General features: G+C 43.3%; 1 protein-coding gene across 1 annotated transcript; it reads right to left on the reverse strand.

Annotated features, from left to right (window-relative positions):
* Window positions 1-1,993: 1,993 nt before the first annotated feature.
* LOC104912915 (fatty acyl-CoA hydrolase precursor, medium chain-like) lies at window positions 1,994-20,592 on the reverse strand. The gene is made up of 16 exons (XM_085234761.1): window positions 20,356-20,592; window positions 19,402-19,606; window positions 18,502-18,646; window positions 17,944-18,077; window positions 17,083-17,236; window positions 16,393-16,494; window positions 15,334-15,438; window positions 15,153-15,203; window positions 14,568-14,708; window positions 14,384-14,470; window positions 13,297-13,444; window positions 12,942-13,073; window positions 12,588-12,660; window positions 11,973-12,187; window positions 8,854-9,246; window positions 1,994-2,204 (listed from the first exon to the last, which is right to left on the reverse strand). The coding sequence occupies exons 1-14, from the start codon at window positions 20,423-20,425 to the stop codon at window positions 12,010-12,012; spliced, it is 1,725 nt and encodes a 574-aa protein (XP_085090887.1). The 5' UTR covers window positions 20,426-20,592; the 3' UTR covers window positions 1,994-2,204; window positions 8,854-9,246; window positions 11,973-12,009.
* Between the last annotated feature and the right edge of the window lie 73 nt (window positions 20,593-20,665).

Genomic DNA, 20,665 nt, shown 5'->3' on the forward strand with positions numbered 1-20,665 from the left:
GTCACAGTTCATAAACAGTGTAGACAGGAGCTTCTTGGTAGACTTTTGCAGGCCGTATAGATGTTCCTGGAGAGCCTTTTTCTTCTTGTATTGTTTCTCAAAAGTAAAGGTCGTGCCATGAAAACTGGGCTGTCTTTATTCTGCACGTTTCGTCATAAAGTTATTGTCTGATCCACGTATGCACGGAGAAAGGCAACAACTGGAAACAGGAGCCTGGAACTCAAATACTGGTGTACAGCATAAACCACCTTCTACTTATTCGTGTGATAAACGTTTCCTGGAAGCAAAGGGCAGTACTCCAGAGCAGTAAACTCTGCACTCCCGTTTGCCTGGTTGTTGTATACCACTGCAAATTCTCTTAGGATGGCCACTTACATTAGACTGCTGTAGTTCCCTGCATTAGTAAGCTGGCTCTACGCAAGGTGACACTACAGGAATCCCTGCTTGTGACGGCTGGCTTCCATCCTGATGGGCATGCATGCCCCAACTAGCCTGTAACCCACAAACAACAGGAGGAACCCTGTGCTATAAGGCCAAATAAGCTGTACTCCACTCATTGCTCTCTCCTTTTGCTGAAGCAAACCTGATTGATTGCCATAAGCATTCTTTTTTTCTATTTTCTGATCTTTCTGGTTTTCCAAAACTCCACCCACTCCAATCTGCTTCACTGCTCCCCTTCAGTCACTACTCTGCCTTTCAAGCTTTACTCTTCAACCTTCCTCTGCTGCACTCTCTTTTTTCTGCTCATGTCCACATTCTGCAAAATGTCTCAGCCCCTACCCCATTTTCATCCCGTCCATAAAGAAGATGATATCCAACTTGCAGGCCAAAGGTAGCTGCCATCCTGAAGTTACTCCTTGTGCAAACGCTATCTGTACACTCTGCTGAACTCACGTAATAAAATAAACAGATTGGGTCTAGATCTTTACCACCTTGGCTACGGGGCCTTTGGCCAAAGGATCTACCAACTGGACTTAGACTTCTGCAAGTGTGGAGATCCTTACTCTAAGTGACATAAACTAAACTAGTGGAGTCTGGAAACAGTGCTACCTGGGAAGTGCAATTCTTGGATGCTGCCTGGCATTGCATTTTAATGGAGAGCATTTTGCAGTTTGCGTTCAATCAGTGAACAACGCACAAGTCAGAGAACAGGTCAGAAAAATCCTGCCACGTGATGACTTTTGCCTCCTGCACCCTGATGTACTGCTACCTGTCTTGATTTCAATAGCTGAAAAATAGAGACAAATCTCATGTTTATGGGCACATAGCTAAAAGAGAGCCCACAAAGACATTAGGATTCAAGTATATAGAGTAGAAATGTTCAGAAATCTGCATTTAAAGCAGGGTCACGTCATTATTTTTTTAAAATTCAGCCTCTGGTGAAGACTAAATGAAGCTGGAACACACAAAACGTAGCACTAGAGTCTATGAAGCTAGAGCTTTGAAAGTTTTAACGCTGCCTCCTTCACTTGTGGCAATCTCACTCCAGGATATCTCTGGGACGGAACAGAGTATCAGAGCATTCACTGCTAAGCAGACAGGAATAAAATCACTTGCCGTTATCTCATGAGTTAATTTTAACACTGTGCTTCCATTTAAGTAGTCAGTTCCTCTGCACTTCTCTGCATGCACACGCAACACGATCATATGTTCTATGCATATACATACAATGCTGCCTGGTTTTCTCCTTTTGAAAGGAGGAGTACAGCTCCTAAAGGGAAGAGTGCATAAAATCAAAATAAATCAAGATTATTTTTCCCTCACAAAACACATTAACTAGAACAAAGAACAGTACCCACGAGCAATCTGAATTCTAGCACTGCACTACTGTTCCAGGCGAGGTACTGCAACTGTCAGAAATGTACTGCTATCTCAGTTGTAAAACTCACTCACAGCACAGAACTGTCCTTAAAAATTGCAGAGGACATTTCTGTGTGTGAATCAGACCAAAACCTCAGGAACATCACATGTATCTTTGACATGAGAAAGACAGTTTTACTTGCAAAACACGTCTTTATTGATTAAACTTGATTAACACAACATTGCTGCCAAATTCTTCTTCAGCAATGGCAAAGCTGCAGAAAAACCTGAGGAGCAGACAGATCTGTCAACTACATTGAATAAGTGAGGCTTCAGTTGTGGACACGAACCGAGGGAAAAGCAAAGGATCTGGCTTTTGTCACTCATGCATCTCTCCGGCTTCCCTGCTGTCATGGTTTCATGATTTTTCATTATCGGTATTCCACATCATAACATCATGCAATGCACTGGGGGTTTGACTGCTGATGCTCAAGTTCCGGGTGCCTGTCCAGAGGAGAAGAGCAGCTACGTTTCCCCAGGGGGCTTTGCGGTCAGCGAGGAGATATAACTCCCGGCAAGGTCACCTGATGCTCTCTTCTTTGCCTGCGCTGCTTCGCTTGCGCTTCTCTGCCTGCGCTGCTTCGCTTGCGCTTCTCTGCCTGCGCTTCTCGCCTGCGCTTCTCTGCCTGCGCTTCTCATCTCAGCGTTGTGGTAAGGCCGATCCACTATCAATTTCACATTCTCTCTCCTTATAAAATTCTGTTGATACCATATTTAGTAAATTACTTTGTTTTACCTCAGATTGTTGCCACTGTTTTCAATTATTTCGGGGTCCCTTATTTTTCTTTTTTTTTCCGGGGGCGCGGATCCGCGGATCCCTCCGCCCTTCTAGTCACGGAACCGGGCCGAACCAGCCCGTAAACCGTTGACATTCTTGGTGGAGAATGCGGGCAACAGTTGCTTTTTAGCTTTTTGAACAAATCTCTCTCTCCGCTCTCAGACAGCTTCATTGGGAAAGTTTATCTGTTTCACCAGTACTGTCTGAAAGCGTGACCTTGAAAAGTCCAGGCGGACGGCCAATACTCTAGGATATTTGTAAACTTTGAGCCTTGCTATCTTGTTTCTGTAAAAGAAAAAAAAAGAGAAAAAATGCTTTCTCTACTGAAACTGCCTTTTAAGGGGCTGCATGCCACTGTCTCTTCTTTCTTAATGCTAAAAACATACTGGGCCTTAATTAAGTTCACCACTTTGCTCTATGGAGCAATAGGTATATATAGCCAATTGAAAACATGGATGGAAATAACTATGTGGCATCTGCATATTATGTGGCATACCATTCCAGAGGGAGCTGCTAATTTTACAGGGTTGGGGATTCTTAAGCAGGTTTCCAGCCTCTCCTTTGAATTCTTTATGCGGATTTTCAATGCTCACCTGATCACGTTATTAATCTCCGTGAATGTACTGCTCACCATTTCACTTATTATTAGTATTTATTATATTTTGAGGAAGTCTGCCCCAAAACCAGTAAATACTGAGTGGCAGGGAATGTGGAGAGGCCTGGGTGAGACTTTAGAGAGATGGAAATCTTCGGTGTCATGGAACTTTACTCCAGAACACCTGAAAGACCCTGAAAATTTAAACAGATATTTGAGACAGGAATGTCGTGGCTCAGGAAGATCTGAGGAGGCCCAAATTGTTTGGGGCCTGGCTAATGCTTACCGGGCCTTATTCAATACTATCCTGGAGAGGGAGAGAGTTTGTGAAATTGAAAAGGAGAGTCTCAGGGAAACAGTGCAAAATGAGCGAGAGAGTCTCCTGGTCGAGAGAAACAGCCTCCAATCTGAGAGAGATGCCCTCCGAATTGAGAGAGACTCCCTGCAATCCAAACTCAACAGTCTTCAATCTCAACAAGACACCCTCCAATCTGAGCTAGATACTCTCATAATCGAACGAGACAGGCTCCGAGCTGAACTGGAGGATGAGAGCATTGGAACTGACCAACCTGATCAACTACAGGAAGCACCACAATTGATGTCACTTGCCCCTGTAAGAGGACGGAAAATGAAACGAATCTCGACTCAGTTAGAAGAGAAGAAAGAAGAGGAGAGAGGTCCAGAGGAGTGGCTCCAAGATCCACAAGAAGCACCCCTAAGTCCAGGGGAGGGGCCCTCAGTAAGACCACGGTCACCGGCGCCAATGAGGGCAACAAGAAGTCCCGAAAGAGTAAGAGGTGAGCAAGATATCGTTACTATTGTTGATCGATCTCTGAAAATGAATGAAATTCGAAGTCTGAGAAAAGACTTTTCACGTCACCCAAATGAGCCTATTGCCACTTGGTTACTTCGATGTTGGGACAATGGGGCCAACAGTGTGTGGCTGGATAGTAGAGAAGCTCGCCAACTGGGTGGCGTTGCTAGGGACTCAGCCATTGACAGAGGTATTAGTACATGCCAGAACCAGGCCTTTACCCTCTGGAAGCGGATGTTGTTAGCTGTAAAAGAAAGATACCCCTTCAAAGATGATCTGATGCCTGAGAAAAAGAAATGGGCTGATATGGAAGAAGGCATCTGTTATTTAAGAGAATATGCTGTGGTGGAAATGCTACATAGCCCCGATTTCATTCCTGACGAGCCAGACCAAGAGCATGATCCCGAGAGAGTCAGGTGTACACCAAACATGTGGCGTACATTCACAAAGACCGCACCAGAAAGGTACGCCAGCACATTTGCAGCAATGTATGGCAGAGGGGAAAGAAGACCCCTTATAAGTGAATTGGTTAATAAACTTCAAGACTTTGAGTTACATTTAAGCCCTCTGCGAGCTTGTGTTTCAGCCATTACAAAGGTAGCTGAAAAGCTGGACAGAATGGAAAACAAACAAGAAGATATAATAGACAAACTATCAACCGTGCCTGAAGCTGATAAATCCATGGAGGTAACGGATACATCAAATGGGGACCAGAATCCCCAAACCAGCCTATTGGAGGGGCTGATCAACTTGATTTCCTCCCAGCCGGTGGCATCTAATGTCTCAGCTATCAAAAGAAGACGTTCTCCTGCTCGAGCAAGTGACAACAGTAAGACCACATCACGTTTTGCCTTGTGGCATTACCTACGTGACCATGGAGAAGATATGAAGGAGTGGCATAAACAACCTACTCCTGTACTTCAAGCACGGGTAAGAGAGTTACAAGACAAATCAACCACCAAGGTGAACTTCTCTAAAAAGGTGATTGCTCCAGTTGCTGCAGACAGTGAAGGTAACAAATAGAGGGGCCCTGCCCCCAGCCAGGGGGGGGAAAGGGATAATAGAGTTTATTGGACTGTGTGGATTAGATGGCCTGGCACATCAGAATCACGAAAATATAAGGCCCTGGTGGATACTGGTGCACAGTGCACTCTAATGCCCTCGAGTCACCAAGGGACAAAATCAGTTTATATTCATGGGGTGACTGGAGGTTCCCAAGAGCTGACTATGTTGGAGGCCGAAATCAGCCTCACTGGTAAAGACTGGCAAAAACACCCTATTGTGACTGGCCCAGGGGCTCCATGCATACTTGGTATTGATTACCTCAGAAGGGGATATTTTAAGGATCCCAAAGGGTATCGATGGGCCTTTGGAATAGCTGCTGTAGACACAGAAGGTGTTAAGCAGTTGTCTATTTTGCCTGGCCTGTCAGAAGATCCATCTGCCGTGGGGTTGCTACGAGTGAAAGAGCAACAAGTACCGATTGCTACAAAAACGGTGCACAGACGGCAGTACCGCACCAACAGGGATTCCTTGCTCCCCATTCAGAAGCTGATTCACCAACTAGAGAATCAGGGAGTGATTAGCAAGACTCACTCACCTTTTAATAGCCCCATATGGCCAGTGCGTAAAGCCAGTGGAGAATGGAGGCTGACGGTGGACTACCGTGGCCTGAATGAAGTCACACCCCCATTGAGTGCTGCTGTGCCAGATATGTTAGAACTCCAATATGAATTGGAGTCAAAGGCAGCCAAATGGTACGCCACCATTGATATTGCTAACGCCTTTTTCTCCATTCCTTTGACCAAAGAATCTAGGCCACAGTTTGCTTTCACCTGGAGGGGCATTCAGTATACCTGGAATCGTTTGCCCCAGGGGTGGAAACATAGCCCAACCATTTGCCATGGGTTGATCCAAGCTGCACTGGAACAGGGAGGTGCTCCTGAGCACTTACAATATATTGATGACATCATCGTGTGGGGCAACACAGCAAAGGAAGTTTTTGAGAAAGGAGAGCAAATAATCCAGATCCTTCTGCGTGCTGGTTTCGCTATTAAGCGAAGCAAAGTGAAAGGGCCTGCCCAGGAAATTCAGTTCCTAGGTATAAAGTGGCAAGATGGCCGTCGTCACATCCCAACAGATGTGATCAACAAAATCAGTGCCATGTCTCCACCCACTAATAAGAAAGAGACACAATCGTTCCTGGGTGTAGTGGGTTTTTGGAGAATGCATGTTCCAAACTACAGCCTCATTGTAAGCCCCCTTTATCAGGTGACACGGAAGAAGAATGATTTTATGTGGGGTCCTGAGCAGCAGCAGGCTTTTGAGCAGATTAAACAAGAGATAGCCCGTGCCGTGGCCCTGGGGCCAGTACGGATGGAACAGGATGCGAAGAACATCCTCTACACTGCTGCTGGAGAGAAAGGTCCCACTTGGAGTTTGTGGCAAAGAGCCTCAGGAGAGACCCGAGGCCGACCCCTGGGATTCTGGAGTCGGGCGTACAGAGGGTCTGAAGAGTGCTACACTCCAACTGAGAAGGAGATCTTAGCCGCGTATGAGGGGGTTCGGGCTGCTTCCGAAGTAATCGGTACAGAAACACAGCTCCTTCTGGCACCTCGACTGCCAGTGCTGAACTGGATGTTCAAGGGAAAGGGTCCCTCCACCCATCATGCTACTGATGCCACTTGGAGTAAGTGGATTGCGCTGATTACGCAGCGAGCGCGGATGGGGAATCTCAACCGTCCAGGAATCCTAGAGGTGATCATGGACTGGCCTGAAGGCAAAAAGTTTGGAACACCGCCAGCAGAAGAGATATCACGTGCTAAAGAGGCCCCACCATATAATGAACTACCCGAAAATGAGAAGACATATGCCCTATTCACAGATGGATCGTGTTGTATTGTGGGGAAACACCGCAGATGGAAAGCCGCTGTGTGGAGCCCCACACGACAAGTTGCAGAGGCCACTGAAGGAAAAGGAGAATCGAGCCAATTTGCAGAGGTAAAGGCTGTCCAACTGGCCTTGGATGTTGCTGAACGGGAGAGGTGGCCAATGCTTTATGTTTACACTGACTCGTGGATGGTGGCAAATGCTCTATGGGGGTGGTTACAGCAGTGGGAGCAAAACAACTGGCAAAGAAAGGGTAAACCTATTTGGGCTGCTGACCTGTGGAAAGATATTGCTGCCCGAATAAAGAATATGGTTATAAAGGTGCGTCACGTAGATGCCCATGTGCCCAAGAATAGGGCTACTGAAGAGCAGCAAAATAACCATCAGGTAGACAGAGCTGCCAGAATTGAGGTGGCCCAAACAGATCTGGACTGGCAGAACAAGGGTGAATTATTTCTAGCCCGATGGGCCCATGAGACCTCAGGCCATCAAGGGAGAGATGCGACATATAAGTGGGCTAGAGACCGAGGGGTGGATTTAACTATGGATGCTATTGCGCAAATCATTCACGACTGTGACACGTGTGCCACAATTAAACAAGCCAAGAGAATGAAACCTCTCTGGGAGGAAGGGCGATGGCAAAAGTACAAATATGGGGAGGCATGGCAGGTTGATTATATCACCTTGCCACGATCTCGTAATGGTAAGCGTTATGTGCTCACCATGGTGGAGGCAACAACTGGGTGGCTTGAAACCTATGCAGTACCCCACGCTACCGCCCGAAATACCATACTAGGTCTTGAGACACAAGTCCTGTGGCGACATGGTACCCCAGAAAGAATTGAGTCAGATAATGGGACTCATTTTAAAAATTCTCTTGTAGGTACCTGGGCTAAAGGTCATGGTATTGAGTGGATTTACCATATTCCCTACCATGCACCGGCCTCAGGTAAGATTGAACGATACAATGGGTTGTTAAAAACTATGCTGAAAGCAATGGGAGGCGGTACATTTAAGCACTGGGAGAAGCATTTGGCAGAAGCCACCTGGTTAGTCAATACCAGAGGATCTATCAATCGTGGTGGTCCAACCCAGTCCAGCTCCCTACATACCGTAGAGGGAGATAAAGTCCCTGTTGTACATGTAAAGAATATGTTGGGAAAGGCAGTTTGGGTTATTCCAGCCTCTGAGAAGGACAAACCTCTTCGTGGAACTGTTTTTGCCCAGGGACCTGGGTCCACTTGGTGGGTGATGCAGGAAAACGGGGATGTTCAATGTGTACCGCAAGGGAACTTGATGTTGAGGGAGTGCAGTCAGTAATTCCTAGTGCGTGTGTTTATATTTTGTTTGTATATATTAAGCATGATGTAGTGATGTGGAATAAGGGGTGGAATGTCATGGTTTCATGATTTTTCATTATCGGTATTCCACATCATAACATCATGCAATGCACTGGGGGTTTGACTGCTGATGCTCAAGTTCCGGGTGCCTGTCCAGAGGAGAAGAGCAGCTACGTTTCCCCAGGGGGCTTTGCGGTCAGCGAGGAGATATAACTCCCGGCAAGGTCACCTGATGCTCTCTTCTTTGCCTGCGCTGCTTCGCTTGCGCTTCTCTGCCTGCGCTGCTTCGCTTGCGCTTCTCTGCCTGCGCTTCTCGCCTGCGCTTCTCTGCCTGCGCTTCTCATCTCAGCGTTGTGGTAAGGCCGATCCACTATCAATTTCACATTCTCTCTCCTTATAAAATTCTGTTGATACCATATTTAGTAAATTACTTTGTTTTACCTCAGATTGTTGCCACTGTTTTCAATTATTTCGGGGTCCCTTATTTTCTTTTTTTTTTCCGGGGGCGCGGATCCGCGGATCCCTCCGCCCTTCTAGTCACGGAACCGGGCCGAACCAGCCCGTAAACCGTTGACACCTGCTATTAAGTCTGTGCCAGCACAGTGTGATCACAAAGTGGAAATCGATCCACTGCCATAATTACAGAGAATAAGCGTAAATATGAGAACTGCGACAAAAAGGTGAAAGGAAAGGACACGTTATTTTATCCTCAAAAATATTTTAAATAATTCCTTTTGCTATCCTAAATACTACGCCTTTTATGTATGCTTAGACAGTAAATTATAGCTCTAGCTTAGCTTTCTTGTTTTCCATTCTTTTCCTAGTTGGCTTTCCAAACATCACCTTTTCCCAGAAGTCTACCTTCTTTTCCTTCAACTTTCTGGCTTTCCTTTCTCTTAGATTTATCTCCAAGCATTCTTCATTTAGATTACGCAACGGCCATTCAGCCAGACCTTCCCCATTAGGATTCCTGTAAACAATAAGAAAGAAAGAGAAAAACCCTGAAATTTGTTAGCAATCCAGAAATCATCAAGAGAAGATTTCAGGACTGTTGATGAACAAGATCAGCATAGTTATTCTACAGGTAGTGGAACTGAGGTACGAGGAAGTGAAAGGATTTGCCTGTATCCTTCCAGGTAACCAGAAACACAACCAGTAAATCAATGAACAAGACCCTGTCTCCTGAGTCCCACTACCACTGAGGAAATGGGCCACGTCGTTTAGTTCTATGGATCTCATCCTCGTTTTGTGGGACTGAAATTCTCTGTTCTGAGCACAACGAGGCAAAGGTTTCTTCATCTTGATACAAGAGGATGGAATTTCGTGCTTCCAACACGAATATTTCAAGAATTTTCCCTTAGAATCAGTTACATGTATGACCACATGTAAATACACCTCAACATACACAAGGAATATCTGCTATTAGAATGCTTTCCTTTTAAATTTGAGAAAAAAGCAAGAGAACTCTACAGCGTTCTCTAGTTGTTCTCAAAGGGCAGGATATTATAAGTAATATTATAATAAGGATATTAATAAGTAGATGCCAAATGTAAGCTAAATCAAAGGACTCTAGTAACAGATTAATTCATGCTTTTTACAACACAGCTGGATTGCTCTAAAGTTCACTGGAGTAAAAGGAAATCATGCAGTTTGCACGGACTTTGAAACAGACTATGAGCTACTGTGAAAATGACAGCAATAAAAGAAGAAAAAGTGCAGAAAAAACTTTATGTATCTCATTCTCGTGTTCTTCTTTCAAAATGAGAACTGTACCCAATCTGTTTCATGGGAAAGAAAGGACTGCTTTCTATTTCTTTTAGGCATAAGCAAGTAGTGGCAAGTGCTGGATTCACAATATTCCTGAGGAGGTGACACCTTTCACTGAACCATTCAGTGATCAGCACGTGAGTTTGGGCTGTGGCACAAAGGATTCTGCCTGAAAGAACCTGAGCCCACACTTCCAAAATGCTACGAGAATGCCCAAACTGTTACGGCAAAGGCAATTTAGAGAGCATGCTCCTAATCCTTCCTCAATGGACCAGTTCCATTTTTTAAAAAAACATGACCTACTGACTGAGTCATGTGACAAAGGGACTTTAACCCAGGCCTGGTTCACGTTTTCATTTTTTGGCAGTACGTTCATATGTGAACAATGATTTTCAAGGGGGAAACACATAAAGGGCAGTACTTCATAAAAACAAAAACAAAAGATCTCAGGTGAACACCTTGAGAGCTCATCAGGAATGGCATCCATTGCCATCGAACATGCATGATGCATTAGTTTCACAAAAACACAGGCAAACATCCCACTGGTTTTATGCCTTTGTTCCCCTCGATTTGTGATGTTTTAATGAAAAATACATAAGAATGTAAGGGTTTTTTTTCACTTATATGCATGACGTTCATTATATATTTTGTATGCAGCCCATGGCAATTCCTGTTGGCTCAATGTGGCTTGGGGCTAGCCAAAAGATTGGACAACCATGCTTTATCCCAGGTTTTAGATCTTCATGCTGAAAATGAAACAGTGGAGTTCCAGCCTTACCCTAATGAACGCAAGCTGGAACGCTCTGCAAAACAGACTGTAACCCATTCTCTGCAGCCTGAAAGCCAGTCAGATTTCTCAGAAAAGAGGACGCATTACTTGAAATACCTCAAGCAAAGGAGACAGGCAAGACTTCCCACTTCCTAGTAACCTGCTCATCTCCCACTAGAGATTTAATCAATCAATTTAATCACTCATATATAACTTCCTGTGCTTCAGAAACAGCAAACTGTATGTGATAAAGAATGGAGAATTCAGTAAAGTAATACTGAACAAATTCAAACAAGAGTAAGGGTTACATTTCCATCTCATCGCTAATGTGTGCACCGTAACATGATGAAAATGGAAGTAACAATACTGAATCATGCCACTACTGTGAGAGTATTTTATAAATGAATCCTGAGGTACAATTTCTTACCCTATAGGCCTATAGTAGTACATACACTTAAAAGAAAAGCCAAACACGTTAAATTTAGAGGCAGCCACTGTTCCAGCTCGCAGCTGAACATTCTGCCTGTAGCTCCAGTATTTATAACAGTTTACAGAACAGGAAAACAATTGTGATCCCATGGCTGGTTTTTGACGGATACTCTTATCCTCACAGGAAGGCTGTAAGAATGACAACCAAGGACACTCTCAATAAGGAAGAGCGGAAGGAACAGGCAGCATATTGTGACACCTATGACACATTCAGTAAACATAATTTCTTATACATTTCAATATATTTGCCAATATTCCCTTGGATACACAGAATCATAGAATGGCCTGGGTTGAAAGGGACCACAATGATCATCTAGTTTCCACCCCCCTGCTATGGGCAGGGTCACCTAGGCCAGGCTGCCCAGAGCCAAATCCAGCCTCGCCTTGAATGCCTCCAGGGATGAGGTATCCACAACCTCCTTGGGCAACCTGTTCCAGAGTGCCACCACACTCTCTGGTCTGCATGAACCTAAAAGGCTTTTTTTCCCCCCCGCTTGCTTCATCATTGATTTTTATTTCCGTGAGCATTTTGCACTTCCCCTGATACTCCCTTTTCACTAAGGGAGAGAATCAAGGCAAGTTCTCCTGTGATCATGACAACAAACTACTCACTAGTGAGTTAGAAAGTCAAGGTTAAAATCTGCATTCTGACAAATTAATGTTGACCTTACTTCGGGTTGTAAAAGGAAAATGTATCCCCTGCAGCTCTCACAAATCCGTGTGTTCTCTCCTTCTTTCACTGCTCATCTGTTTTGTGAGCTGTACCCAAAACTCCATTTTGTCTTCTTTCAGTTTCTTTGCTGCCTTTTGTATGAGGTCTATTTCCAGGTATCTTTCATCCAGATCATACTGAGGCCAATGTACCAAGCCTTCCCCATTGGGATTTCTGGAAACACAAAAATGAGAAGTTACCTCTCCATTTGTGCGCTGACTTCTCAACCTGAGATCGTTTCAGAAGACTAACAGGAGCTCAGATTGCATGATTCTAGAGCCTGAACAGATGGATGTTTTTATCAAAATGCTCATCACTGGAACAGCAAACATGTAATAATGACTGCCATTACACTGGGATCTTCTAATCCTCCACTGCAGATACAAATAGCTCTTGGATTTTATTTTGGATTGCGCGTTCATTTCCAGAGTTTTTCTTGCAATTGTTAAGAAGAGAAACTATTTGTTTCAGTACTCATCTTAAACTCTGCCACATTGCAGGAGCTACCAAGCTGCTGCTATGCTTCAGGCAGCACAGACAAAACTTGAGCTGCAGTTAGCACTGCGGATCTCACCCGTTTCTAGCAAAGTTAGTCCAGTACTTCATAACAGTTCTGCTAAGTTTATTTTCTTCTTCTGTAGCATTCCCTGCAAAGTGAGAGAAGAAGTGGCAATATTCAAAGATCAATAATCAAAAAACAGAAGTCCAATTCTATGGATCTACTTGTTACTCTGGTCTGCGGAAGTTCCATGTGAGCAGAGCAGATGAATTAATTGACAACAAGTAACTATTACTGAAAACAGAAAAAAACAGCTTACTTTGAATCCAGTGTTACTAAACAAAATTCTATTCTGAATGTGCTCAGGTGAGTAAAATTAATAACAATGTAGATTTTAAAAGAATTGTTTAGCAAGCCCAGATAACTCACCAGCTAAGAATGGATTTCCAAAGACAAATGCAATCTCATCTCCATGATCTGCTTTTACAAACTCTGGTACGACACCTGAGGCTGAGCTTGGTCGATGTTGAAATTCATAGAAGTAGACTGGGTGGCCAGCATCTAACAGAAAATAAATTTAAAAACGAGAATGCTAGTATTGCAAATGCCACCAAATGCCAAATGCATTTGCATTGATGATAAACGTTCACCAAAGCTAAACTGATAAAATGAAAACACTAGCAGTTTTTCTGCTAACAAAATGTGATACATACATAAAGCCTGCAGACACGCTCAAGAATGGAAGACAACGTTTGTTTGAATAGATGCTGAATTAGAGACTCACCTCTATGGTATCTAGCCACTTCAATGGCAGACAAAACAAACATGTGATCTCCTATTGCATCAAGAAGGCCATCTCGCACCTGAGCACGGCTCTCTGCTTTCCCTATGTATTCATTGAATACAAGGTCAACAACGTCAGAAGAAACTCTCTGAAATGAACAAGAAAGGTACTTTTTATAATGAGAACCCACCCTAAAAGGAGTAACAGTATAAACAGAGAGTGCCACCTGCATGTCTCTGGCTAGACTCCAAACATCACCATCTTTCAGAAAAAATCCCCTGCTGCGTCCAAGCAGAGCTCACAGTTCACAGTGGAGCACCTTTACCTAACCTAGATGTTCTTAGGGAGAAGGGATTTGCAAGATCAAAAAGGATGCCCTCAAATGCCTTTAGATAAATACCAATTGGTGATGCTAAGAGATAGATACGGTACTCTGTTCTTCCTCTGGTGGAAACAACCCACGTAAAAGAAATGAAATCCTGCTGGATTTCATAAGATCCATTTCTTGCTGCAGACGGCCATAACTTACTCCCCTTCAGAAAAACCCTGGGCTCTGCCATTCCCAGACTATGATAGATTCCTATGGCTCTACATGATCCTTTACTGGCTATGTTTATCAACTTCTCAATTCTAACCTATTAATCTGCAATTTTTCAAGTTTCCTAGTTTCAGGAGAGCACAAAGCAACCAGAAAGCTGAGAGCTTTGTAAAACAGAGGGAAACAAAACCTCCCATGTCTACATGCAGGTCTCCTGGTGCCATTTTAGGCATCCCGAGATGTCCTTTCTAGTCTCCATGTGAAGCTTGAGAAAGGCTTTTGTGTGTTCTGTAGGTGTTGTGTCATATCTGCTGGTAGAACGCATATGCTGGATAACCAAGTGTATCTTGAATGTCATGGGACCAATGTTTAGTTGCCAGCATCGCTTTGGGATTTCCACAGCATTCCTTTTTAAAAAGATGGGGCATTTAGGATAGAGGTTTAGAGTATCTTCCGTGTTGATCAGTCACTATCAGCAATACGAAATGTGAATATGGAATTATCCCAGTGAAGAAATAGCACTGGGTTATTCTGGAAATGGTCTCTCACCTCAAATGATAATACAAAGGAGCTCTGTAATACTTGACGTGCAACTTCTTTGTCCAGACCGTCTGTAAAATCAGGAAATTTTATTGCCTGCATAACAAAGAGAATATACACAGGAAATCTTACATCCACTGGCTTATATTAAAAAACAAACAAACAAACAAAACAACTGTTTAAAGTCTCTTACATTGGGAATTACCCATCCGAATTCACAGTTATTCACTCCTATTATATATGGGACTGCATTCATTGCTTTTTCAGACAGTAATTGCCTGGGACTCTTTGGAAAAAATACACCATCCACACAAGAACTGACGAACAAGGGAGTCTGGAGAAAAACAAACAAAGAAACAAAGTAAAAGCTTCACCAAATGAACATATCAAGTGAAAATATAAGAAGTAGTAGTATTCAAGCTCTCTTAATTTTCCACAATCAGTGTTTTGAACCAGAGAAGATTGCGAAGATTAGCATTGCTTTTAAATACTTGTGAAATGTAGGTTATTGTGAATTTACATCTCCTCTTAGTTAGAAATATCCTAGTATGAAAGAATGGAGAGCTTAGAGAAAATCTAACTTCTACATTGGAACTGCAAAGGAACAGGAAAACCAGGATTGTGGTAAGAAATTTACAGGACAAATTTATGATGTTAAGTAATGTTCAGGCTCTCCAGGAGAAACTGTGACATCTCATACTTTTGTCTCTTCCCTTGACAGAACCTGACAGTGAAACACATGTAGCTCAATGCCCATACGGAGTTAAAGAGAAGGAACCTGTTCACAATTCTCAGGTGAGGTGGAGCACAGTCGCAATGTTGTCAGATCCTGAAAACATAAAGAAGGGACAGATGTTAGATAGACTTCAAGTTCTCTTAATATTACAGGACATGTACAGCATGCTCTGTTATGATCAAATTTGAAATGCCGCTCATATACAAGGTATAATTTCACCTACCATTTTTAGAGTTATCTGTTCTATCTCTTCCTCTGTTTTTCCTCTTAAGCATTCAACCAGAGCAGCAGAACTGGATTTTTCACAGCCAGATGCAGCAGCAATTCTCTGCAATCAATAGAAACGAGTCACATTCTCAATTACTAATTATCCATATACTTCCCATACATGGGCTCTGTGTGCCACTGAGTCTGGTGTCCAGAGTAGGAAGAGTTGGGGGGGGGGGGTGTCAAAATTTCTCAGAAAGGACCATCAAAGCCAGAAGTATTTCAGCTGTAAATGCCAAGATAGGAAGCTTTCATAACCCTTCATCTTGTGGGCTGAACAGAAAGACAAAACCCACTTCTCCAAAATATCTCCATTCACTAACAGACCAAGGTAGTTGTTCTGGGATGTAACAAACAGGGCTGAGAAGTCTGGATGGCATAAGTAGTTAGAGTAATGCATACATAGAATTTAATCATGTAGATGATAAAAAAAATAGCACATTGCACCCTTCTCAATGATGCATAGTCTTTTTGAATGAAGTAAGGCTATTTCTCAGCTGTCATTACACAGATAGACCTCAGTGCAGTGCTGCCTCTTTTACATCCCAGATGAGCCAAACAAGCTCTTGGAGCTTGTTTCTTACAGATGACAAATTGGGTTGAATTGGGCACTTCTTTTTAATTATAACTAGGCAGAATAAAGTTTTGTTCCTTTGAGCACCATCAGGCACCAGGCGGGAGGGAAAGAGAACAGTATTTGGATCTGGTGCCATTTTCCTGTCAAATAGCAGCTCAACTTTTTCTGAAGGCAGTATACTCCTGTACATTTCATACTCATTCACTGCCTTCTCTCTCTGCTTCCTTGATCTACTGCTTTCACTCAGACATTTGTGGATATTTGGGTATTTGGAAAGCAAAGTTTCACTCAACATGCATTACTGCAAAGAGGAATATTGTCTCTAATGAAGGTGGTTGAAATTCCACAAGAAAAAAATAATCGAGATCCACTTTTTGGAATAAACCATTTAGGATGTTCAAAACTATCTGAGAATTAAATATGCCACAAAATACCCACTTGTGCTTCTTCCTCGGGCTTATTAGTGAATGAAGTCCTAATTGCAGTACCACTCTCTGAAATGGCCTTATGGAACAAGCCCTTTGCCAGTGGAGATAAGACCTGGAAAAAAAAAAGCACCATCCAGAAAGAAGAACAAGCATTACTGGAAATGGATTCTGATCACTGACACAGGATTTCAATATCAGAAACTGCTTTTCTTGAAAAAATGTCATCCAAGTGTTACTCTGCAGCCTCTGATCAGAGTTCAGCCGAGCAAAGGTCTCTGGCAGCATTAACAGGGATAAGTTCATGTCTGCCCTTACCCTCCCATAGGGCTTTGCTTACAGGACTTCATGGAACAACACTGCAAGCCAGATATGAATCAGGTATAAATATGTCCAACAGACAGGCTGTGCTGCAGAAGGGGAAAAAACAACTCTAAGAGAGAAATCAGGAGCAAACGGACATTCAAATTTGAAGATGACAACATTTAAGGCCTAAACGACATCATCTGAGTACAAAAAGAACACTTGCAACAGCCAGAAGCTGCACTGGTACCACGTTGTATATCAGACTGAGGTGATGTGTGGTTTACCCGAAAGCTACCCATGTTTTCTCACTGATTTTTCTTTAATATACTAACAGTGACCATGGACAGTGGGGGTTTTTTTCTCAAATAATAAACATTCATGCCTATGGTGAACATACCAGAGCAGATACACTGACTCCCCCTGCAGATTCTCCACAGATGGTGACAGATCCCGGGTCCCCTCCAAAGTGTATGATATTTTCCTGTATCCACTGAAGAGCTGCCACTTGGTCCAAATACCCCCAGTTACCACGAGCATGCCTATCACCAGTGCTAGAAATAAAGAACAGATTTCTTTAAATGCTTGATGTAGAAAAAAACAACACTGAGATAAACACAATGTGCAGGATAAGGAACCAGCTGTGAAGGAGCCTCTCTACGTAGTTTAAAACGAATTGGCTTCAAAAGGGGTGAGATCAGGCCAGCAGTCAAGCCACAACAGTCTCTGAAGCAGATCTGGGACTTGCATGTTGCTCCCAACTGCAGCATGTGTAATTAAGAAACAGAGAGTTTACTTGCCAGTATGGGGCTGCTGAATCACGGCCTGAACCTTTGATTGATCACCCAAGGCGAGCAATGAGTCAGCCACGGGAGCACATGTGAAGGCAATTCACCTGTGCTGCAGGAAGGGGTGGAGCCTGGCTGCACCTCTCCTAGACCCATTTAAGAGCTGACTGCCACTTAGGAAGGATTTCTCTGGAGATCAGCTCCATCAGGAGTTAATCTTCTGTGCCCAGGACAGGGTGAGTGATTTTCTCTCATTTTTCCCATATTACATATATTCACCAAGCTCCTAGATATATTTATATAAAATATATATATGTATATACACATATATATGCATATATACACATACACACCATCTGTATATCCATTGATTATACGCTTGCCAAAGCAAGTATTCTACAGGCCTTTCCACAAAGGATTTGCACACATCATTTTGGAAATCGTTTATCAAAATCGAAGACAGCACATCTTACCTAAAGTATCCAACTATTCCCAATCTGTACTGAATTGCCACAACAACCACGCTGTTGAAGGCTGCTAATGCTGAGCCATCGTAGGATGATGCTTCTCCAATAACTAATCCACCTCCATGGATCCATACAAAGACCTGGAAGGGGAAAAAACAGAAACAGTTCAGCACAGGGAAGAGCTCCATGTGATACACACTGAATATCCTTGTTTCTGCTGCTTAACACATGAGTCCTTCAGATTACATTTCACAAATGGTCAATGTCTTTCAAATTGGAGGCTGGCAGCCTCACAACAGGCACTGATTTCATTAAATACTTGAATTTTACCAGTCCCATGCAGGAAATCAAACACTGCCTAAGTAAAAAACCAGTAAGGTTTTATTTGTTAATTGTTAAAAACTGTGCCAGTAAGTCCACATACTGTACAGGTTGCAAGTTTGCAGTACAAGTACTGTAATCCTCAGGAAGCTGTTTTCGAAGATTCAAGGTCAGGCTCAATCTGTCACATCAAATCACAGAATTCATCAAGCCTGCTAGGGGTTTTGTAATGATTTTCCTTACCGGCAGCTTCTCCTGTTTTTCTGTAGAAACAGGTGTATATATATTCAGGTATAAGCAGTCTTCAGACATCTGGAGACGAACTTTTCCTTTTCTAGTACTAATAACATCTAATTCAGACTGCCCTAATACTCTTTGCTGTAGACACCTGAAAAAATAAGAGAAATAACAATCAATGGAAATAACAAAAATCTCAAAGCTATAGCATGAAGTTTTTTTGCAAAGTACAAACCTCTGATATATTTCTGAATTGATGGCAACAGAAAACATACAGTAAAATTTTAATTCTCAGTGTGATTTCATCCATTGAGTGGGCATGGTAAGGCCTGTTAAAAGGGGCCACAGTCCAGAGCAGTACAATTTGACACCAAATGCGGTTTTGCATGTTTCAGAGCATTCCAGAAGTGTAGTTGCAGATGGGTACAGCTATAAATCACTTCAAATAAAATGCATAATAATTAGTTTGCAACTTCCATAGCTTTTTGTATTGCAGTTATTAGGCTAGAGTTATCAAAGAAAGGCAGCACTACAACTGAGTTTCTTACATGTCCTATTAACCATGTGGCTCATCAGCATTTTATTCCAACATTTCCTTAGCTTCTTTCTGCTTCAAAGCTACACAGCTTAAAAACATAACCAAATGCTCGCAAAAGAGCACACTGTCAGTCAGCTGTTAGTCCATGGTAGCTCAGCTATGATGCCTACTAGAGAGCACTCAATAAAACAGCAGCTTATAAAGATTTCCTCAGAAATGCATTCACTGTAGCAGATGTGAGAGTAGGTGAGACGACACCAAGGAGTTTACCCTTGTGGCTTTTGATCAGCCTGCGTATCAGCGTCCTCAAACTGCAGGTAATACGAAATCATTGAGAACATAAAAGCTTTTCTTCCTGCTTTACTTACATTGGTGGGTAGGAAGTGGCATCTCTGACACCTTTCCATGGCTCAGGAGGCTGGGGTTCAGAAAACCTCAGTGGTCCAACAGGAGGCTTAGCAAAAGGAAGTCCCAGAAAGACATTTACGCTCCTCTCAGCCGCATCTACTTTGATTTGGAATCCTCGGGCAGTCCCATATTTGGTCACCACTTCTGGCTGCTCTGCTTTTTGCCCTGGGGGTTGCGTGCACAACATCACATCACGGATTGGTCTCCTGGTGAGCAACTGACAGCTTTCTAAGAGCTTTGGTTACCTGAATGTGCACCTTCTGTTTGCTTCAACAAGTCGTTTTCAAACACAAGCCTTCAACAAACGCTAATCACTAGAGCTGACTTAAGTTCAGCCTTCATTCTGATAGTGTTCCCAGGTATGATCTCCCTCAGCCATACCGTGCCTGCAGCATATAATGTGCTTACTCTCCACACACATCAGTAACCGTGCATAGATTGCCCTCATAAAGAAAAGGCATTTCCTGATTTAGAAAAGCATCTGTGAGTGCACAAAACACATTTGGGTATCTGGATAGAACCAACCCACAAACAAAAACACCTTCTACCATACCTGAAAACAGTCAGGCACGCGCAAACGGTGCAAACATTCAGGTAAGATTTACTTTAATCTCAGTGTGAAATTTATCAGAAGAAACAACAAACATGGCATATTGGAGGCTCTGACTCAGCAGACAAAATTTCACAATAGGAATTTAGTTTTGCTGGCTGCACATGAAAAAAACCGAGACAAACGCCTGAAAGCAGACCAGAGAAAGAAACAGAGAGCTCTTTGCTGTTCAGACCTCAGTTCTATGCAGCAGGATTGGGACTTCAGGGCCTCCTTTAAGCTGGGGCTCCCACGGGTAAGCAAACTGCGCACGCACTCTAACTCCTCACAGCAGGCAACAGTGAAAAACATTTTGGAAGCTTACCAGTAGCTACGAGTGCTGTGAGCCCGGCGATGAGGATCAAGGACAGCAGCGTGTTCTTTTCAGTTGCCATTCTGCAGCCTACTCACACACTTACTGACTCTGTGCACTGCCTTTAGTACTCTGTCAGTATAGCTGTTGTGCAACACAAACACTGATAAGGAAAAGCAGTGCTCAAGCTGTGAACTGAATCGGCCCGGACCAGCCTTCAACAACTGTCATGACGGAATGGCACTGCTCCAAGGGGAGCGTAAGGCAGCTTATCCGTACATGGGAATAGGGGAACCTTCAGCTGTGCAGAACGGCCCCACAA

This window comes from Meleagris gallopavo, chromosome 13 (assembly GCF_905368555.1).
Source record: "Meleagris gallopavo chromosome 13, MGAL_WU_HG_1.1, whole genome shotgun sequence".
NCBI classification, from domain to species: Eukaryota; Metazoa; Chordata; class Aves; order Galliformes; family Phasianidae; genus Meleagris; species Meleagris gallopavo.